Source organism: Ranitomeya variabilis, chromosome 1 (assembly GCF_051348905.1).
Source record: "Ranitomeya variabilis isolate aRanVar5 chromosome 1, aRanVar5.hap1, whole genome shotgun sequence".
Taxonomy (NCBI): Eukaryota; Metazoa; Chordata; class Amphibia; order Anura; family Dendrobatidae; genus Ranitomeya; species Ranitomeya variabilis.
In genome coordinates, this window is record NC_135232.1 from 515,520,231 (window position 1) to 515,541,742 (window position 21,512).

The following is a 21,512-nucleotide window of genomic DNA, read 5'->3' on the forward strand; positions in this document are numbered from 1 at the left end:
ACCGGGGTTAGTGATGGACTGTGGTAAAATGAATATGTGCAGACGGTGTTCAAGCTGTTACCAAGTTCTGAGGATGTGGTTTATGCTGGTGTGAAATAAACCTAAGAGACTGTGTTTTGTAAGAAAACCATGCCCGAGTGCGTTAATCCCGTGCCAAGCGAGTGTCCCCCAAGACACGTAGTAGGCGCTATGCTACAACACATATATATATACAGAACAGACCAAAAGTTTGGACACACCTTCTCATTTAAAATTTTTAATGTATTTGACTATGTATGTATAATGACTATGAAAATTGTACATTCACACTGAAGGCAACAAAACTATGAATTAACACATATGGAATTATATACTTAACAAAAAAGTGTGAAACAACTGAAATTATGTCTTATATTCTAGGTTCTTCAATATGGAGACCTAGATGAAGAGATAACTACAATATGGGGACCTGGATATGGGGGACATAACTATAATATGGGGACCTGGATATAGGGACATGTATATGGGGACATGACTACAATATGAGAACTGGAATGGAGACATAACTACAATATGGGGACCTTGATGGCGACAAACAGTGCATACCAAAAGTTTGGACACACCTTCTCATTTAAAGATTTTTCTGTATTTTCATGACTATGAAAATTGTACATTCACACTGAAGGCATCAATACTATGAATTAACACATGTGGAATTATATACTTAACAAAAAAGTGTGAAACAACTGAAATTTTGTCTTATATTCTAGGTTCTTCAAAGTAGCCACCTTTTGCTTTGATGACTGCTTTGCACACTCTTGGCATTCTCTTGATGAGCTTCAAGAGGTAGTCACCGGGAATGGTCGACCCAGGAGGCCAGGCACCCACCGGTGAGCATTGTGCTGTTCCAATTTCACTTTCTATTTTTGTCTGGAAATGTTTGCACAATATGAATAATTACTTAAGTAATTTTTGCATAATCTACAAAATATTTTTCTGTCTTACAAGCCATTTTTTGTGTTCCATGGATAGAAATACCATGGAACTAGGAGTCTTTAATTATACACCTGAGGAGGAGGAACGTATACTTGGGGGCATTAATGGAGAAGCTATTTTTTTCAAAACACCCTCTACATTGGAATTAAAACGCAAGTATGAAAGTGATGTCACACGACTAATGAATCTGCAGTTACACATGATGACCCTGGGGCAGTATTATAAGGAAGGTAAAATTCCTAGGGGACTGAGATTGAATATACATCCTAATCTGTTTCAAGGCAATGCGGCATATTGCTCTCGTTTTATTATGATATCAAACAAATATGCGATGGACACTATTTTACTGAACATTGATTTTTTGCAAGTTGAGATCAAGAAGTTACAATTGAGTATCGGTGAATCTGAATGTAAGATACAGGCGTTGCTAACAGTGGAAGAGTGGAATATGTTTAAAGATAAAGTGGATAAGGAGAGTGTCAAGTTACGCAATGATTTGGAAGAAATTAAAAGGAGAAAGTGGAATAGAGATCTGGAGGACTATGAAAGTGGACAAATATATACATGGCAGAAAGAGAATAACAAACCAATTAGGAAAAAGAAAGGTGGTTGTATGGACAAATATAAAAGGGATGATAAAGTACTATTGATTAATAATGACATTGTTTCCTATAGACCAGGACAATACAGCGGAAGGGCAGTCAAGCATAAGAGAAGAGGAGGTAAACGCCACCATCGGTACCAAAAGAAAACCAGAAAAGAACAGGTCACAGCCACAGCGACAAGCAACGTCCAGTAAGAAGGACCAGAACTTGTGATTAATATATCGACTGAGGTATTAACCCCTCCACAGGTTTCTGTCCTTAGCAGAGGACTTTCTTTTTCCCCTTGTTCACATACAAAGTAGTTTGAGTTACGGGTAGATATGGAGAGAATTTTTAGATCAAATAAACTCAAAGAATGGTTTCAGGATAAGAATACAGTGAGTACAATAGGAAGTAGTGAGTTTAACTCTAGAAGTTTGGAGTTGAGAGACAGTAGCGATTTTGTGCCACCTACAAATTCAACCATCATAGATGCCTTTGAAAGAGTAGTAAAGAGGGAGATTGAGGAGATTAGAGATGGGGTCCCTATTAAATTTAAACGGCCCAATATAACAAAAGAGGAACATAGGGCATTACAGGAGCTTGTCCATGATGACGACATCATAATTAAACCCGCAGATAAGGGGGGTGCTGTCATCATCATGGACAAGTCAAAATACATTGCAGAAATTAACAGACAACTTAAGGATGAAAATGTATATCAGAAATTGGAGGGGGACCCTAAATTTAACATAATGGGGGAGATAAAAAACTGCTTAAAAGAAGCGTTGGAAAATGAAATAATTGATCAGGAATTGATGAATTACCTATGTTTAGAATTCCCCAGGACTCCAGTGCTATATATATAACCCCGAAGATCCATAAATCATTGGTTGACCCACCTGGGCGACCAATAGTGTCAGGGGTGGATTCAGTTTTTAGTAGAATAGGCACATTTTTGGACAAGATTCTCAACCCCATTGCTAGAAAATCAAGCTCATACATTAAAGATACTACCGATTTTTTAAATAAATTGGAGTCGGTTGAATTGGAGGGGGAAGTGATTATGGCATCATTTGATGTCGCTTCGCTCTACACTTCAATCAAACAGACTTCTGGGATAAAGGCTGTTGAAAAAAAGCTGGAAACTATTGAGATATCAAATATAGGTAAAACATTTGTTATAAGATTGCTGGAAATAATCCTAAAGCGGAGCTACTTCTTATTTGGTGACACATTTTATACACAAAAACGTGGTACAGCGATGGGGGCCAATATGGCCCCCACGTATGCAAATTTGGTCATGAGTGCCTTGGAGGAGGACCTCGTCTGTGTCCCACCACTTCCGGCATGTGCTGGTGTGGTGGAGATACATAGACGATGTCTTCCTCCTATGGAGTGGCACAGAAAAAGAACTTGAGGACTTTCACCAGTACCTTAATACAATAGATGAGACCATTAAATTCACGTTGATCTCCTCTAGGATTGACTTACAGTTCTTGGATGTTTTGGTTAGACAAGTAAATGGGGAACTTACAACCACTCTGTATGTAAAAGAAACTGACAGAAATAATTTATTGACATATGACAGCCAGCACCCTCATAGTATGGTTAGATCAATCCCGTTAAGTCAACTACTAAGGGTACGTAGGATTGTCAAGAAAAATGAAGAGATAGATGGAGTTATGGATACCCTGGTTAGGAAATTTTTGAGGAGGGGTTACCCACAAGAAATACTTAATAGAGCAAAAAATGCGGTCCTGAATAAGGATAGGAAAGAACTACAGTGGGGGGAAGACAAAATATAAAAAAACCCTTAAATAGAATACCATGTGTGATGACATATACGGAGGAAAGTGGTAGAATAGCAGAAATAATTAGAAAACATTGGGGAATGCTGAGAAACTGCCTACCAGATATAAAAGAACTTAGGGAGCCCCAACTGTTCTCCTACCGTAGGGGTAGAAATATTAAAGACCATGTGGTTAAATCTGACATTGGCCCACTAAAAAATAGTTGTCAAACCACAATCACGGGGGTAAGTCAAAAGGGCTGCTTCCCATGCTTTTCGTGTGTGAACTGTGCCTATATGCTGAAAGGTTCCACATTTAAACATCCAGATACAAACAAAATATATACAATTAAACAATTTTTAACGTGCAATTCTGACCATGTAATTTATCTGCTAGAATGTCCCTGTAAACTATGGTACGTGGGGGAGACGACGTGTGAGTTAAAAGTACGTATCAATAATCATCGACATTCAATTAGAAAAAAGCGGCTTGACCTCCCGGTCTCAAAACACTTCACGGAATTGGGTCATATGGAAAAGGATCTCAAATTTAGAATAATAGATAAGGTTCCCATACAGAGGAGAGGGGGGGACAGAGTATCCCTCCTGAAAAAACAAGAACTAAGATGGATTTATGAATTGAATACTTTAAAACCGAAAGGACTCAATGTGGAATTTAAAATTAATCCTAATATGTATTAGCCCCATTAAAGTATGCCTAGGAATTAGATGTATATGGGTTCCTAGTTAAATATTTGGAATATGTTGTAGAAATATTACTTTATAACGTCATTCCAATTTTAATGTTATTTTAATTATTTTTTAGATATATCCTCGTGTCTATGAAGATATACAGTACAGTCAACCTAGCGGCATATGGAGCATGACCACATGGAGGCTGAGATTTATTTTTTCTATTAAGTTCTTTTTATTAATTTTTTCTTGTTCCGTTTAAAATTATTATTATTTTTTATATTTTTTATATTTTTTCCTGTCATTACTGTTGGCCAGTAGCAAAGCCCTATGTATACAATAAAGGAAATGCATGATAAAATACAGTGGAGTTGTGTAAAAAGCCTGTTATACATATATAGACATTTGGCAGTATAAATGCGCTTTTATGTATCCTTTTACGATGTTTTGTGGCCGTTATGGGCTATAAAACTAGTTGAAGGGGCATTGGTAAGTGGAGGTAACCTGAGGAAGGTGCCGTCCGTTATGCCAGAGTGCAAAGTCTAGTTATTAAGCCATACAGTGTCTATAAGTAGAAAATACAGCGGGATATACAAAATATGAGAATTTTATCATTATTATGAGTACCGCTATATATACAGGCTATTTAGATATATCATGTATGAACTAATAGTGAGCCACATCCAAGATGGTGTCGCGGCACGGATGGAGGCCGAGTGCGCATGCGCAAGAGAAACTCAGTGCAGGAGGCTCTGGATTGGCTGACAGGTTATGACTGAATGTTATGACGCTGAGACATGCGCAGTAGGAACAAGGGAACGCCGATAATAGCGGTCAGCGTCCTCCATGTGGTGTGCTCTGTGGGCGGCAGGGTAAGAAAATATAATAAGTATAAAATATTAATAACACGTGATGGACATATAAAAGAACAGAAGTATATACAAAATAAGAGAGTTAGAGAAATAGACATGAGGGTATATAATTATACTAGCACGTCAGCACAATGCACTTTAATGATGGCACAGATAATATGTATGCACAGAATGTAATAATTATGTATGTAGCAATGTTTTATGAACAATTATGCAAATGATTGTAGATTATGCGTATAAAATCACAGTTGTTGGTACCACTCACTGCTTGAAAAAGGCTCAGTGTGAGCCGAAACGTCGCACAGAGATGTGGGCTGAATAAATCTCACTTTTTTTCACCTTGAAAAGTATTTGGAGTGCTGCCTTCTTTTGCTCTTTTTGTATACATGTGGGTGGAGGAGTGGACTAGTCGACCCAGGAAGCCAGGCACCCACCGGTGAGCATTGTGCTGTTCCAATTTCACTTTATATATATATATATATACATATATATATATATATATATATATATATATATATATACTAGCTATTGAACCCGTTCTATGCCCGGGTGGCGAGCATTTATATTGGTATATGGTCTCCATCCTGGTATGTGCTGCTCCCATCTTGCGCCCCCATCCTATCATGTGCTGCTCCATCCTGTGCCCCCATCCTATCATGTGCTGCTCCATCCTGCGTCCCCATCCTGTCATGTGCTCCCATACTGCGCCCCCATCCTGTCATTTGCTGCTCCATCCTACACCCCCATCCTGTCATGTGTGTGCCCCCATTCTGTCATGTGCTGCTCCCATCCTGTGCCCCCATTCTGTCATGCGCTGCTCCCATCCTGTCATGTGCTCCCATCCTGCGCCCCCATCCTGTTATGTGTGCGCCCCCATTCTGTCATGTGCTGCTCCCATCGTGCGCAATCATTCTGTCATGTGCTGCTCCCATCCTGCGCCCCCATTCTGTCATGTGCTGCTCCCATCCTGCGCCCCCATTCTGTTGTAATGTGCTGCACCCATTCTGCCTGTTCCTGTTTCCATTCTGCCATATGTTGCTCCCATCTTTCTCTCTCCGGCTCTTCTGTCCGAGGGCGGCTGTGCTGAGTGCAGGCGGCTGTGCTGAGTGCGGGCGGCTGTGCTGAGTGCGGGCGGCTGTGCTGAGTGCGGGCGGCTGTGCTGAGTGCGGGAGGCTGTGCGTGGCGGTGCTGAGTGCGGGCGGCTGTGCGCGGCGGTGCTGAGTGTGGGCGGCTGTGCGCGGCGGTGCTGAGTGCGGGCGGCTGTGTGCGGCAGTGCTGAGTGCGGCAGTGCTGAGTGCGGCAGTGCTGAGTGCGGGTGGCTGTGCGCGGCGGTGCTGAGTGTGGGCGGCTGTGCACGGCGGTGCTGAGTGCGGGCGGCTGTGCGCGGCGGTGCTGAGTGCGGGCGGCTGTGCGCGGCGGTGCTGAGTGCAGGCGGCTGTGCGTGGCGGTGCTGAGTGCGGGCGGCTGTGGGTGGCGGTGCTGAGTGCGGGCGGCTGTGCGTGGCGGTGCTGAGTGCGGGCGGCTGTGCGTGGCTGTGCTGAGTGCGGGCGGCTGTGCCTGGCGGTGCTGAGTGCGGGCGGCTGTGCAAGGCGGTGCTGAGTGCGGGCGGTTGTGCGTGGCAGTGCTGAGTGCGGGCGGCTGTGCGTGGCGGTGCTGAGTGCGGGCGGCTGTGCGTGGCGGTGCTGAGTGTGGGCGGCTGTGCGTGGCTGTGGTGAGTGCGGACTGCTGTGCGTGGCTGTGCTGGGCGCCGAGTGCTGGGGGCCTGAGCAGGCGGGGACACCGGCGTGCTGTGGGGGTCAGGTGCCGGAGTCGCCGCTAGCTCAGGCCCCCGGCACTTGTTATATTTACCTGTCCTCCATTCCATCGATGCGTGCTGCTCTATCCTCCACATCCTCTGGCTGTGACTGTTCAGTCAGAGGGCGGCGCGCATTAAGCGCGTCATCGCGCCCTCTGAACGTCACAGGCAGAGGATGGAGCAGCGCGCATCGGTGGAACGCCGGGACAGGTAAATATTGCATACTCACCCTCCTGGCTCGTCCCTGCTTCTCCGTTGGAGATCGCTGTGTGCGTTCAGTGCTTACGCATACCGCGATCTCCTGGGAGCGTCACTCTGTGGGGTCCAGACTGCGCCGGCGCTTGCGCTTGCGCAGTCTATAAAGGCTTCGGACAGAGTGACGCTCTCAGCGTTATATTATAGATATATATGTTCGTGTGTTACTGACATCTATATATCTATGTATTCTATGTGATTTTACTGTACGCGGCACGTGAATTGACGGCTTTTTAAATGCGATCAGTGTGTAAAAATCAGACAGTGCTCGCATGGTCCGAGTGCTATGTGATTTTTTTCTCGCACCCATTGACTTCTATTGCAGGATGCAATCTGATTTCTGATTACAATCGCAGCATGCTGCAATTTTTTTCCAGTCCGATCGTCATCCGACCCGAGCTGAAAAAAAAAACGCAGATGAACACACAATGGTAGAATAACATTGGTCAGAATGCAATGCAATTTTTTTATCGGATTGCATTCGTCCGATTTCATCACAAGTGGTAATGAGCCCTATCTTAGGAGATCTCACTTCTTAGTGAGGAGAAAGACCTTGCAGTCTTATCGTACAAACAGCTCTCGACGACACTGCTGCACTTTCTGAGAAGATCGATCACCACAGCTCTACAATCTTTAAGTATATTATTACAGCTGTCCCTGCTTGTCCGCAGCTTCATGATTCATCACTCTCACTGTGGTCTTTGCTGTGATCAATGCACAATGTGACAGTAATAGATATTGAAGCTACAGACAGGCAGGAAAACGTCTTCTAATAAAGCATGCTTCCGGTCTTTCTGCCTGCACATGCGCATTAGAAGTGGTCTAATTAAAAAGAAGTACAAAAGACAATGGATTTTATGTAGATACTGACACAAAACATTCAGTATTAGAGATGAGCAAACTTGTTTGAAAAACGTTTGCCAATCTTCTCAAATTTGGCACGAATGTAGCATATTCGGATTTGTGTTCAGCTTCCTGAGCATTTTTCCATACTAATGCTTTTGTTCTCACTTTGCCCATGATAGTGGTGCTGTATGATGAGCGGGGGGGGAGGGGATTGGGGACCGGTTTTATGAGGGGAGGGATGTGTCTAAGTCAGGGGAGTAGTGGAGTGTAATTTTTTTTCCATTTCCTTCTCTTTAATAACTTAATGTGTGTACATTCCGGCAGCCAATCAGGGTGCGGAAACCATCCAAAACGTCATGACACAAGGGCTGCTGTTTTTGGCTGCCAAAGTCACATGTCTCTCTCCTTATAAAAGGCAGACATCTTGTCTCAGTGTAACCACAGACAGGCCGCTCCTACTACTGCTGCAAGTGAACTGATCATTTAGTTAGATAGGATCCTGCCCTGTGGGAAATTGAACTTCCAGCCTCTAACTTGTTTGTAATTATAGTGTTGAGCAGGCCTCCACATTTCCTACTTAAAATCAATTGAGCTAGAATTGTGTTGCAGTCAGGCATCAGGAGGACCCATTTGCTAATCAAAATCGTTAGGCTTAATATTGGGGTGCAGTCAGGAGGCCCCATTTGCTATTCCAAATTGTTTGGGCTAAAACTGTGTTGCAGTTAGGAGGCCCCATTTGCTAATCAAAATTGTTAGGCCTAATATTTGGGTTCAGCCAGGTGGCCCCATTTGCTATTCAAAATTGTTAGGCCTAATATTTGGGTTCAGCCAGGAGGCCCCATTTGCTACTCAAAATTGTTTAGCCTAAAACTGTGTTGCAGTTATGAATCTGGAGGCGCCATTTGCTAATCAAAATCGTTACGGCTAATGGTGTTGTGCAGGCTGGAGTCCACATTTTCTACTTAAAATCGTTTGGGCTAATACTGTGTTGCAGTCACGACTCAGGAGGTCCCATTTGTTAATCAAAATCATTAGGTCTAATAGTGCTGTTCAGGTACACTATCTAATAAAATAAACACTGATTGCTCATTTAGTGACAGGTAACTGACAGGTCTGGGCCTAAGGTTGTGAAACAGGTGGTTAAAAGAGGGGAAGGGTACATCCAATGTGAGTGGTAAAAAGCGAGGTCGCGGTGGAAGGGGAAATATGTAATAGCAGCAAGGATAGATCTAATATATAATTGCCTAGAATACTACTTCCTGCAATTTGTGCCAACTTCCGTGGCTTTGTCCGGAGCTAATGTCCGGAGCTAATGTCCGGAGCTAATGTCCGGAGCTAATGTCCGGAGATAAGTGACGTCACCAGTGTCCTACACCCAGGCAGAGCACAGGGGCCCCAGGCAGCAAATGGGGCCCCAGGCAGAGCACAGTGGCCCCAGGCAGAGCACAGGGGCCCCAGGCAGCATATGGGGCCCCAGGCAGAGCACAGTGGTCCCAGGCAGAGCACAGGGGCCCCAGGCAGCCTATGGGGCCCCAGGCAGAGCACAGTGGCCCCAGGCAGAGCACAGGGGCCCCAGGCAGCATATGGGGCCCCAGGCAGAGCACAGGGGCCTCAGGCAGCATATGGGGCCCCAGGCAGAGCACAGTGGCCCCAGGCAGAGCACAGGGGCCCCAGGCAGCATATGGGGCCCCAGGCAGAGCACAGGGGCCCCAGGCAGAGCACAGGGGCCCCAGGCGGCATATTGGGCCCCAGGCAGAGCACAGGGGCCCCAGGCAGAGCACAGGGGCACCAGGCAGCATATGGGGCCCCAGGCAGAGCACAGGGGCCCCAGGCAGCATATGGGGCCCCAGGCAGAGCACAGTGGCCCCAGGCAGAGCACAGGGGTCCCAGGCAGAACATGGGGCCCCAGGCAGAGCACAGGGGCCCCAGGCAGAGCACAGGGGCCCCAGGCAGCATATTGGGCCCCAGGCAGAGCACAGGGGCCCCAGGCAGCATATGGGGCCCCAGGCAGAGCACAGTGGCCCCAGGCAGAGCACAGGGGCCCCAGGCAGCATATGGGGCCCCAGGCAGACCACAGTGGTCCCAGGCAGAGCACAGGGGCCCCAGGCAGCTTATGGGGCCCCAGGCAGAGCACAGTGGCCCCAGGCAGAACATGGGGCCCCAGGCAGAGCACAGTGGCCCCAGGCAGAGCACAGGGGCCCCAGGCAGAGCACAGGGGCCCCAGGCAGCATATGGGGCCCCAGGCAGAGCACAGGGGCCCCAGGCAGCATATGGGGCCCCAGGCAGAGCACAGTGGCCCCAGGCAGAGCACACACCAAATCAGAGGCCGAGGGGCCCCGCCAACCAAATCGGATTCCGAGGGGCCCCGCCAACCAAATCGGAGGCCGAGGAGCCCCGCCCACCAAATCGAAGGCCGAGCGGCCCCGCCCACCAAAGCGGAGCATATGCGGCAGCATATGGGGCCCCAGGCAGAGCACAGGGGCCCCAGGCAGAGCACAGGGGCCCCAGGCGGCATATTGGGCCCCAGGCAGAGCACAGGGGCCCCAGGCAGAGCACAGGGGCACCAGGCAGCATATGGGGCCCCAGGCAGAGCACAGGGGCCCCAGGCAGCATATGGGGCCCCAGGCAGAGCACAGTGGCCCCAGGCAGAGCACAGGGGTCCCAGGCAGAACATGGGGCCCCAGGCAGAGCACAGGGGCCCCAGGCAGAGCACAGGGGCCCCAGGCAGCATATTGGGCCCCAGGCAGAGCACAGGGGCCCCAGGCAGCATATGGGGCCCCAGGCAGAGCACAGTGGCCCCAGGCAGAGCACAGGGGCCCCAGGCAGCATATGGGGCCCCAGGCAGACCACAGTGGTCCCAGGCAGAGCACAGGGGCCCCAGGCAGCTTATGGGGCCCCAGGCAGAGCACAGTGGCCCCAGGCAGAACATGGGGCCCCAGGCAGAGCACAGTGGCCCCAGGCAGAGCACAGGGGCCCCAGGCAGAGCACAGGGGCCCCAGGCAGCATATGGGGCCCCAGGCAGAGCACAGGGGCCCCAGGCAGCATATGGGGCCCCAGGCAGAGCACAGTGGCCCCAGGCAGAGCACACACCAAATCAGAGGCCGAGGGGCCCCGCCAACCAAATCGGATTCCGAGGGGCCCCGCCAACCAAATCGGAGGCCGAGGAGCCCCGCCCACCAAATCGAAGGCCGAGCGGCCCCGCCCACCAAAGCGGAGGCCGAGGGGCCCGGCCCCGCCCACAAAAGCGGAGGCCGAGGGGCCCCGACCACCACATCGGAGGCCAAGGGTCCCCGCCCACCAAATCGGAGACCGAGGGTCCCCGCCCACCAAATCGGAGGCCGAGGGTCCCCGCCCACCAAATCGGAGGCCGAGGGTCCCCGCCCACCAAATTGGAGGCCGAGGGTCCCCGCCCACCAAATCGGAGGCCGAGGGGCCCCGCCTACCAAATCGGAGGCCGAGGGTCCCCGCCCACCAAATCGGAGGCCGAGGGTCCCCGCCCACCAAATCGGAGGCCGAGGGGCCCCGCCCACCAAATCGGAGGCCGGGGGTCCACGCCCTCCAAATCGGAGGCCGAGGGGCCCCGCCCACCACATCGGAGGCCGAGGGTCCCCGCCCACCAAATCGGAGGCCGAGGGTCCCCGCCCACCAAATCGGAGGCCGAGGGTCCACACCATCCAAATCGGAGGCCGAGGGGCCCCGCCCACCAAATCGGAGGCCGACGGGCCCCACCCACCAAAGCAGAGGCCGAGGGTCCCCGCCCACCAAAGCGGAGGCCGAGGGTCCCCGCCCACCAAATCGGAGGCCGAGGGTCCCCGCCCACCAAATCGGAGGCTGAGGGTCCCCGCCCACCAAATTGGAGGCCGAGGGGCCCCCCCAACCAAATCGGAGGCCGAGGAGCCCCGCCCACCAAATCGAAGGTCGAGGGGCCCCGCCCACGAAAGCAGAGGCCGAGGGTCCCCGCACACCAAATCGGAGGCAGAGGGACCCCGCCCACCAAATCGGAGGCCGAGGGTCCCCGCCCACCAAATCGGAGGCCGAGGGTCCCCGCCCACCAAATCAGAGGCCGAGAGTCCCCGCCCACCAAATCGGAGGCCGAGGGGCCCCGCCAACCAAATCGGAGGCCGAGGGGCTTCGCCAACCAAATCGGAGGCCGAGGAGCCCCGCCCACCAAATCGAAGGCCGAGCGGCCCCACACACCAAAGCCGAGGCCGAGGGGCCAGGCCCCGACCACCAAAGTGGAGGCCGAGGGGCCCCGCCCACCACATCGGAGGCCGAGGGGCCCCGCCCACCAAATCGGAGGCCGAGGGTCCCCGCCCACCAAATCGGAGGCCGAGGGTCCTCGCCCACCAAATCGGAGGCCGAGGGTCCCCGCCCACCAAATTGGAGGCCGAGGATCCCCGCCCACCAAATCGGAGGCCGAGGGTCCCCGCCACCAAATCGGAGGCCGAGGGGCCCCACCAACCAAATCGGAGGCCGAGGGGCCCCGCCCACCGAATCGGAGGCCGAGGGTCCCCGCCCACCAAATCGGAGGCCGAGAGTCCCCGCCCACCAAATCGGAGGATAAGGGGCCCCGCCAACCAAATCGGAGGCCGAGGGGCCCCGCCAACCAAATCGGAGGCCGAGGAGCCCCGCCCAACAAATCGAAGGCCGAGAGGCCCCACCCACCAAAGCGGAGGCCGAGGGGCCCGGCCCCGCCCACCAAAGCGGAGGCCGAGGGGCCCCGACCACCACATCGGAGGCCGAGCGGCCCCGCCCACCAAATCGGAGGCCGAGGGGCCCCGCCCACCAAATCGGAGGTTGAGGGTCCCCGCCCACCAAATCGGAGGCCGAGGGTCCCCGCCCACCAAATCGGAGGCCGAGGGGCCCCACCCACCAAATCGAAGGCCGAGGGGCCCCGCCCACCAAAACGGAGGCCGAGGGTCCCCGCACACTAAATCGGAGGCAGAGGGGCCCCGCCCACCAAAGCGGAGGCCGAGGGTCCCCGACCACCAAATCGGAGGCCGAGGGTCCCTGCCCACCAAATCGGAGGCCGAGGGTCCCCGCCCACCAAATCGAAGGCCGAGGGGCCCCGCCCACCAAAACGGAGGCCGAGGGTCCCCGCCCACCAAATCGGAGGCCGAGGGGCCCCGCCCACCAAAGCGGAGGCCGAGGGTCCCCGACCACCAAATCGGAGGCCGAGGGTCCCTGCCCACCAAATCGGAGGCCGAGGGTCCCCGCCCACCAAATCGGAGGCCGAGGGTCCCCGCCCACCAAATCGGAGGCTGAGAGTCCCCGCCCACCAAATCGGAGGCCGAGGGTCCCCGCCAACCAAATCGGAGGACGAGGGGCCCCGCCAACCAAATCGGAGGCCGAGGAGCCCCACCCACCAAATCGAAGGCCGAGCGGCCCCGCCCACCAAAGCAGAGGCCGAGGGGCCCAGCCCCGCCCACCAAAGCGGAGGCCGAGGGGCCCCGCCCACCACATTGGAGGCCGAGGGGCCCCGCCCACCAAATCGGAGGCCGAGGGTCCCCACCCACCAAATCGGAGGCCGAGGGTCCCCGCCCACCAAATCGGAGGCCGAGGGTCCCCGCCCACCAAATTGGAGGCCGAGGGGCCCCACCAACCAAATCGGAGGCAGAGGAGCCCCGCCCACCAAATCGAAGGTCGAGGGGCCCCGCCCACAAAAGTGGAGGCCGAGGGTCCACGCACACCAAATCGGAGGCAGAGGGACCCCGCCCACCAAATCGGAGGCCGAGGGGCCTCGCCCACCAAAGCGGAGGCCGAGGGTCCCCGACCACCAAATCGGAGGCCGAGGGTCCCCGCCCACCAAATCGGAGGCCGAGGGTCCCCGCCCAGCAAATCGGAGGCCGAGGGTCCCCGCCCACCAAATCGGAGGCCGAGAGTCCCCGCCCACCAAATCGGAGGCCGAGGGGCCCCGCCAACAAAATCGGAGGCCGAGGGGCTTCGCCAACCAAATCGGAGGCCGAGGAGCCCCGCCCACCAAATCGAAGGCCGAGGGGCCTGGCCCCACCCACCAAAGCGGAGGCCGAGGGGCCCCGCCCACCACATCGGAGGCCGAGGGTCCCCGCCCACCAAATTGGAGGCCGAGGGTCCCCGCCCACCAAATCGGAGGCCGAGGGTCCCCGCCCACCAAATCGGAGGCCGAGGGGCCCCACCAACCAAATCGGAGGCCGAGGGGCCCCGCCCACCAAATCGGAGGCCGAGGGTCCCCGCCCACCAAATTGGAGGCCGAGGGGCCCCGCCAATCAAATCGGAGGCCGAGGGGCCCCGCCCACCAAATCGGAGGCCGAGGGTCCCCGCCCACCAAATCGGAGGCCGAGAGTCCCCGCCCACCAAATCGGAGGATAAGGGGCCCCGCCAACCAAATCGGAGGCCGAGGGGCCCCGCCAACCAAATCGGAGGCCGAGGCGCCCCGCCCAACAAATCGAAGGCCGAGCGGCCCCACCCACCAAAGCAAAGGCCGAGGGGCCCGGCCCCGCCCACCAAAGCGGAGGCTGAGGGGCCCCGACCACCACATCGGAGGCCGAGGGGCCCCGCCCACCAAATCGGAGGCCGAGGGGCCCCGCCCACCAAATCGGAGGCCGAGGGTCCCCGCCCACCAAATTGGAGGCTGAGGGTCCCCGCCCACCAAATCGGAGGCCGAGGGACCCCGCCTACCAAATCGGAGGCCGAGGGTCCCCGCCCACCAAATCGGAGGCCGAGGGGCCTCGCCCACCAAATCGGAGGCCGGGGGTCCCCGCCCACCAAATTGGAGGCCGAGGGGCCCCGCCCACCACATCGGAGGCCGATGGGCCCCGCCCACCAAATCGGAGGCCGAGGGTCCCCGCCCACCAAATCTGAGGCCGAGGGTCCCCGCCCACCAAATCGGAGGCCGAGGGTACCCGCCCACCAAATCGGAGGCCGAGGGTCCACACCAACCAAATCGGAGGCCGAGGGGCCCCGCCCACCAAATCGAAGGCCGAGGGGCCCCGCCCACCAAAGCGGAGGCCGAGGGGCCCCGCACACCAAATCGGAGGCAGAGGGACCCCGCCCACCAAATCGGAGGCCGAGGGGCCCCGCCAACCAAAGCGGAGGCCGAGGGGCCCCGCCCACCAAATCGGAGGCCGGGGGTCCCCGCCCACCAAATTGGAGGCCGAGGGGCCCCGCCCACCACATCGGAGGCCGAGGGGCCCCGCCCACCAAAGCGGAGGCCGATGGTCCACGCACACCAAATCGGAGGCAGAGGGACCCCCGCCCACCAAATCGGAGGCCGAGGGGCCCCGCCAACCAAAGCGGAGGCCGAGGGTCCCCGACCACCAAATCGGAGGCCGAGGGTCCCCGCCCACCAAATCGGAGGCCGAGGGTCCCCGCCCACCAAATCGGAGGCCGAGGGTACCCGCCCACCAAATCGGAGGCCGAGAGTCCCCGCCCACCAAATCGGAGTCCGAGGGGCCCCGCCAACCAAATCGGAGGCCGAGGGGCCCCGCCAACCAAATCGGAGGCCGAGGAGCCCCGCCCACCAAATCGAAGGCTGAGCGGCCCCGCCCACCAAAGCGGAGGCCGAGGGGCCCGGCCCCGCCCACCAAAGCGGAGGCCGAGGGGCCCCGCCCACCACATCGGAGGCCGAGGGTCCCCGCCCACCAAATCGGAGGCCGAGGGTCCCCGCCCACCAAATTGGAGGCCGAGGGTCCCCGCCCACCAAATCGGAGGCCGAGGGTCCCCGCCCACCAAATCGGAGGCCGAGGGGCCCCACCAACCAAATCGGAGGCCGAGGGGCCCCGCCCACCAAATCGGAGGCCGAGGGTCCCTGCCCACCAAATCGGAGGCCAAGGGGCCCCGCCAACCAAATCGGAGGCCGAGGGGCCCCGCCCACCAAATCGGAGGCCGAGAGTCCCCGCCCACCAAATCGGAGGATAAGGGGCCCCGCCCACCAAATCGGAGGCCGAGGGGCCCCGCCCACCAAATCGGAGGCCGAGGGTCCACACCAACCAAATCGGAGGCCGAGGGACCCCGCCCACCAAATCGAAGGCCGAGGGGCCCCGCCCACCAAAGCAGAGGCCGAGGGTCCCCGCACACCAAATCGGAGGCCGAGGGGCCCCTCCAACCAAATCGGAGGTTGAGGGGCCCCACCAACCAAATCGGAGGCCGAGGGGCCCCGCCCACCAAATCGAAGGCCAAGGGGCCCCGCCCACCAAAGCGGAGGCCGAGGGTCCCCGCACACCAAATCGGAGGCCGAGGGGCCCCGCCAACCAAATCGGAGGTTGAGGGGCCCGGCCAACCAAATCGCAGGCCGAGGAGCACCGCCCACCAAATCGAAGGCTGAGCGGCCCCGCCCACCAAAGCGGAGGCCGAGGGGCCCGGCCCCGCCCACCAAAGCGGAGGCCGAGGGGCCCCGCCCACCACATCGGAGGCCGAGGGGCCCCGCCCACCAAATCAGAGGCCGAGGGTCCCCACCCACCAAATCGGAGGCCGAGGGGCCCCGCCCACCAAATCGGAGGATAAGGGGCCCCGCCCACCAAATCGGAGGCCGAGGGGTCCCACCAACCAAATCGGAGGCCGAGGAGCCCCACCCACCAAATCGAAGGCCGAGCGGCCCCGCCCACCAAAGCGGAGGCAGAGGGACCCCGCCCACCAAATCAGAGGCCGTGGGGCCCCGCCAACCAAATCGGAGGCCGAAGGTCCCCGCCCACCAAATTATTCTTACATTTGAATAAATAAAGTATATATGGATTCTAGACTCCCGATTCTTTAGAATCGGGCTGCCATCTAGTACTGTATAATTATTAAAGCATAACTTTTAATATGAACCTACTGAAAACAAGTGTGCACACCAACCAACAAATATCTATATATATAATTGTCTAAGGGTTTTTCCGTCTGTCTGTCTGTCTGTCTGTCTGTCCTGGAAATCCCGCATCTCTGGTTGGTCGAGGCCGCCAGAACTGCAACTTGAGCTCTGACAACATGCCAAAAATCCACCCTGAGACCGAAGCCTGGATTATCAAGAGGCTGAAGACCAGATCCACTGCAGAGGTGGCTGGCACCTTTAATGTGTCTCAGCATCAAGTACAAAGAATTAAAAAAGATTTGAAGAGACTGGAGATGTGTTTGACAAGCCCAGGTCCGGCAGACCCTGCAAGACAACTGCTCAGGAGGAATGTTTGTTGGTTAGAAAATCCAAAGCAAGCCCCTCTTCCACTGCATCAGAGCTCCAACAGGCCTGGTCACCTCAAGTCCCTGTGTCAACTAGAACAGTTTGTAGGATTCTGTCTTGAAATGGCCTCCATGGTCGAATCAGTGCCCAGAAGCCAGCACTAAACAAAAGGCAAATAAAAAACCGTGTGGCATTTGCAAAGTCCCACAGCCTGCTTAACAGATGGAAGCTGGAAAAGTGGCAGAAGGTGGATTTCTCTGATGAATCTTCAGTAGAATTATACCACAGCTGCAGGAGACCTACTGGAGCCCGTATGGATCCAAAATACACCCAGAAAACAGTTACATTTGGTGGTGGAAAGATCATGGTCTGGGGTTACATTCAGTATGGGGGTGTGTGAAACATTTGTAAGGTGGAAGGCAATATCAATAGCCTAAAATATCAAGAAGTATTAGCTACCTCTTATATTCCAAATCATAAAAGGGGTCAAATTCTGCAGCAGGATGCTGCTCCATCTCATACATCCATTTCTACAACAAAGTTCCTCCAGGAAAAAAAGATCAAGGTGCTCAAGGACTGGCCAGCCCAGTCACCAGACATGAACATCATTGAGCATGTTTGGGGTAGGATGAAAGAGGAAGCTTGGAAGACTAAACCAAAGAATCTAGATGAACTCTGGGAGGCTTGTAAGCATTCTTGCTATTCCTGATGACTTCATTAATAAATTGTATGAATCATTGTTGAACCGCATGGATGCAGTCCTTCAAGCTCATGGAAGTCACACAAAATATTAAATATGACTCTAATAGCACCACAACTTCATTCACCAATGTTATGCAACATATATTTGTATTTTCAGTTAATTATTTGTTTAAATATCACATTACTTTCTGTGGGCGACACAACTTTTGTCTTGCCAAAATCTGACCATTCTATGTCTTTTAACTGATCAATATTTCTGCATTGATGCCAATTTGTTTTCTTAACCTAAACCACAATTCGGAGGGTTTCAGCTTTCAAAAGAATAATTTTTACAATCAATGGATGAATTTAATGTCAGGTTATAAGCTTTTATTTACATAACATGGATAAGCGACATAACTTGTGTCAGGGAGGACATGATGCTGGAGACAGCAGTAAGACAATCACTGGTGTTTTATAATAATGCAGGCCAGATGTCAGGAGTAGAGGTGTATAATTGGGTGTCATTGGCATAGAGATGATACTGGAAACCAAATCTACTGATTGTTTGTCCAATAGGGACAGTATACAAGGAGAAGAGGAGGACTGATCCTTTGTGAACCCCAACTGTAAGGGGAAGTTGAGAGGAGGAGGAGCCAGCAAAACATACAGCGAAGTAGCCGTCAGAGAGGTAGGAGGAGAATCAGGCGAAAACAATGTCTTTGAGGCAAATGAAGCGGAGGGAGCATAGTGAGGAGGAGCTGATGATCCACAGTGTCAAATGCTGCAATAGAAATTACCCTTATTAACACATCTCAGATTGGTATGTGTCATTGATAACTTGAGTGAGGGAACGAACTGCACGAATCCCTCTCTGACAGGCATCTGCATGTTGACTCCAGGTGAGTAGATCCTCTTAGACTACAGCCCTTTGTGACTAAGCTCACAGAACCAATAATGGTTGTGGTTTCTATATCTCTGTCATTATGATGCCATGTGCTAGTAAGCGACTTAATATATCAATGGTAGTGATATCCTTAAAACTAAATCTTCATTAAATAAATATATAATAACAAAAAATCAGGAAAAACTACTGGAGACCATGTGTACAGGGACAAGATGTTACAAAATCAGCAGCAAAATGTGAAGTTAAGCCGTACATATATAGATTGATAGTATAACCATAAGAACTTTTGCAAGTGGCAGCCCTCTGGAAAAAAGTGCAATGTGCAAACCTCCATAACATATGTTTAAATTTGATAAATATATATGTAGTAAAGCATCTCATATATCCATAACATATGAGCATGTGCAAAACAATGCAAAACAAAACACTTTAACAGCAGCAGAAATAGCAGTGTAAACATAAAGTGCAGTGTGCTAGTCAGCAATAAAATGGATGTAACCCATAAGAGGAAGAGCACTGGGGGGCAAGTCTATTTGCAAAAGCAAAGAATAAGAGGTTAAACTTACTAATAAAGATGTGGCAATGTGCTGGGAACAAGCTGTCCTCGCCGCCCCAATGCACATTTCGTTAAGACTTCCTCAGAGGCGTGTGTTGGGGAAGGATTCTGATTATTTAAAGAGTGCCCATCCAGTAAGGCACCGGACCGTGTCTATAGACTTTTGTAGGTGTTTCTGTTTGTGGGGGCTATGCCCTAGCGCAGAAATATCTAAAATGACCCCCTGGTTATGGAGCATGCTCCACTGGCCCAGCATCCGTTGGAATCTTCCGCCACATGCCGCTGGAAAGTAAACAACCCACGGCAGTCCTGTGCCCGCCCGTCTGAAGACCCGATGTCAGGACAGCAGCGCATGCGCACCAAGGACTACCGCAGAGCAGGAAAATGTGCCGATAGTGTGTGTCCAATAGCATGAATGTGACTGTGTGTGAGTGATGAAATAATATGGAAAAGTGCATGGCTATGAAGTGAATTAAGAATGATGACTCAAATGCCATAAAAAGTGTGTGTCTAGGGAAAAGTATATATGTGACAGCCCTGCCAAATGGGTCATCCTTTAAAGGGCTTAATTTAAATTACTGTGGAAAACTTATCCGATATGAAATGTATTATTCATTGGTTTTGTGCACAGTTTTTAATAATAAATAAATAGCAAGAAAATATTAGTGTTCATAAATTACATTAAAGGAGTTGTCTGGCTAAAACAATTTATCACCTATATGGATTTGTAATGAATTGTTGATTGGTGGGGGTCTTACCACTGAGACCCACAAAAAATGCCAGAATGGAGAATTTTAGAATAGTGGGGGAAGTGCGCATACTCAGCTGCTGCTCCAACCAGAATGGAGCTGTGGTCAGGCATCCAACCTGCTGCATCTTTTTGTATACTGGGATATAAGTTCCCCATTCTGATGATCGATGAGGCTCCCAGTGGTCGAATAACCACCGAGTAGCAATTTCACACCTGCACCGTAGATAGTGTAGCATTTCAATTCACTCAGAAGTACACAGAGGTAGAAAACAGAAACACTGTCTCTTTAAATCTTTGGCTGGTTTATTATATGGCTGCATAAACCAACAAGATGAGAAAAGTAAAATACAGCCCTTCGGGCAAAAACAGGAGAACAACAAAGAAAACAAAAATGCTGCACACAAACATTTGTGGGGGCTGCTCGCTCTGGAGCAACGCAGGTTCAGAATTTTCTCCTCAGGATACAAACCACTGGAGATCCTCTCTCCAGCCTGGCTGAACCAAGACTGCCCTTGGAGCCCAGCTTTTTAAGCCCCAGACCACACCCTGGGGTGGAGATAAGGTGGACATCCTCCCACTTGCTCTATGGATATCCACTTTAAAGCCAGCCCATTATATCAATTAGCTTAACCCCTCATGACACTTAGTGTGCTGGAGGATAAAACTCTGGGTTTTAGATCACAGATGCCATTAAGCGTAGTGACACATATCTCCCCTCCAGCATTTTACCAGTGATTTTGTCACAATATGTTATCATTTATTTTTACTGAACATGTCTTTTACATTTTATTTGCATATCTGATTTTTTAAGTTCAAAAGTAGTCAGATTTATACAGTATATTTAAATAAAAGAATCTTACCAACAGCAAGTCCTGGGTCACTATTCATCGTTTGGACAATCTCCATACCCTGGAACATGGAAACATTTAACAAATGGTAAGATAAACAGTGTTAGATATTTTCAAAACATAGCTGTCATTCTCAGTTAATTCTAAATACTAGGAGGTTTTTTAGAATTTACTGAAACATTTTTACATTTCAGTACATTTGTTTTAAGAGCTTGCAGAAAATGATTACAAATAAGCTGAATGCACACAATGAAAAAAAGGTCTTGGAGAGATGATTGTATGTAATTTAAAGAGGACCTTTCATTGGATGGTTTAGTTTAAACTGAGTAACAGCTTGCTGAAGGGGAATTTTGAATCTTTATTACTGAGGGGCATAACTGAGTGACCCAGTAGAAAAAAATTCTAGTGAAAGGTACTCTAAACCTGTCATCTGCTCCTTTGCAATAGTCTACAGTCACTTTGCCAGCAAAGTAATTTGACTGGAGTTATTTGTAACTTAAAGATCAGATGTTTTTTTAAAAAGCAATTCTTTGCACACATGCTGTTACCGGCTTTACTTTTTTATTATTTTTATTTCTTTTTCAGTATTCTAGGGACTAATGTCTCCAAGGTAGTGCATTGATGCTCTGAGTTAATAAGCGTGATTTTCCATTATGGCACAAAGAGAGCCCTCTTGATTAAGTCCATAATGTTGCAGGACAATTCTATTATCCGGCAAACGCAAAAGCAGATTTCAATAGGTCGGACCCCCACTGATCTCATGAGGAACTATCATGCAGATTTGACAGCAGATTGTACCCCTAGAAGGTTTTGGGTGCGCTTTA

The 21,512-nt window shown here is 52.2% G+C and overlaps 1 protein-coding gene across 1 annotated transcript in view; it reads right to left on the reverse strand.

The window, feature by feature from the left end:
* Positions 1–21,512, reverse strand: part of LOC143766163 (cartilage oligomeric matrix protein-like) — an 883,353-nt gene that overhangs the window by 18,742 nt on the left and 843,099 nt on the right. The window contains exon 15 of the mRNA XM_077253630.1: positions 20,701–20,749. Coding sequence (XP_077109745.1) covers positions 20,701–20,749 — 49 coding nt within the window. The remainder of the gene's footprint in view (positions 1–20,700; positions 20,750–21,512) is intronic.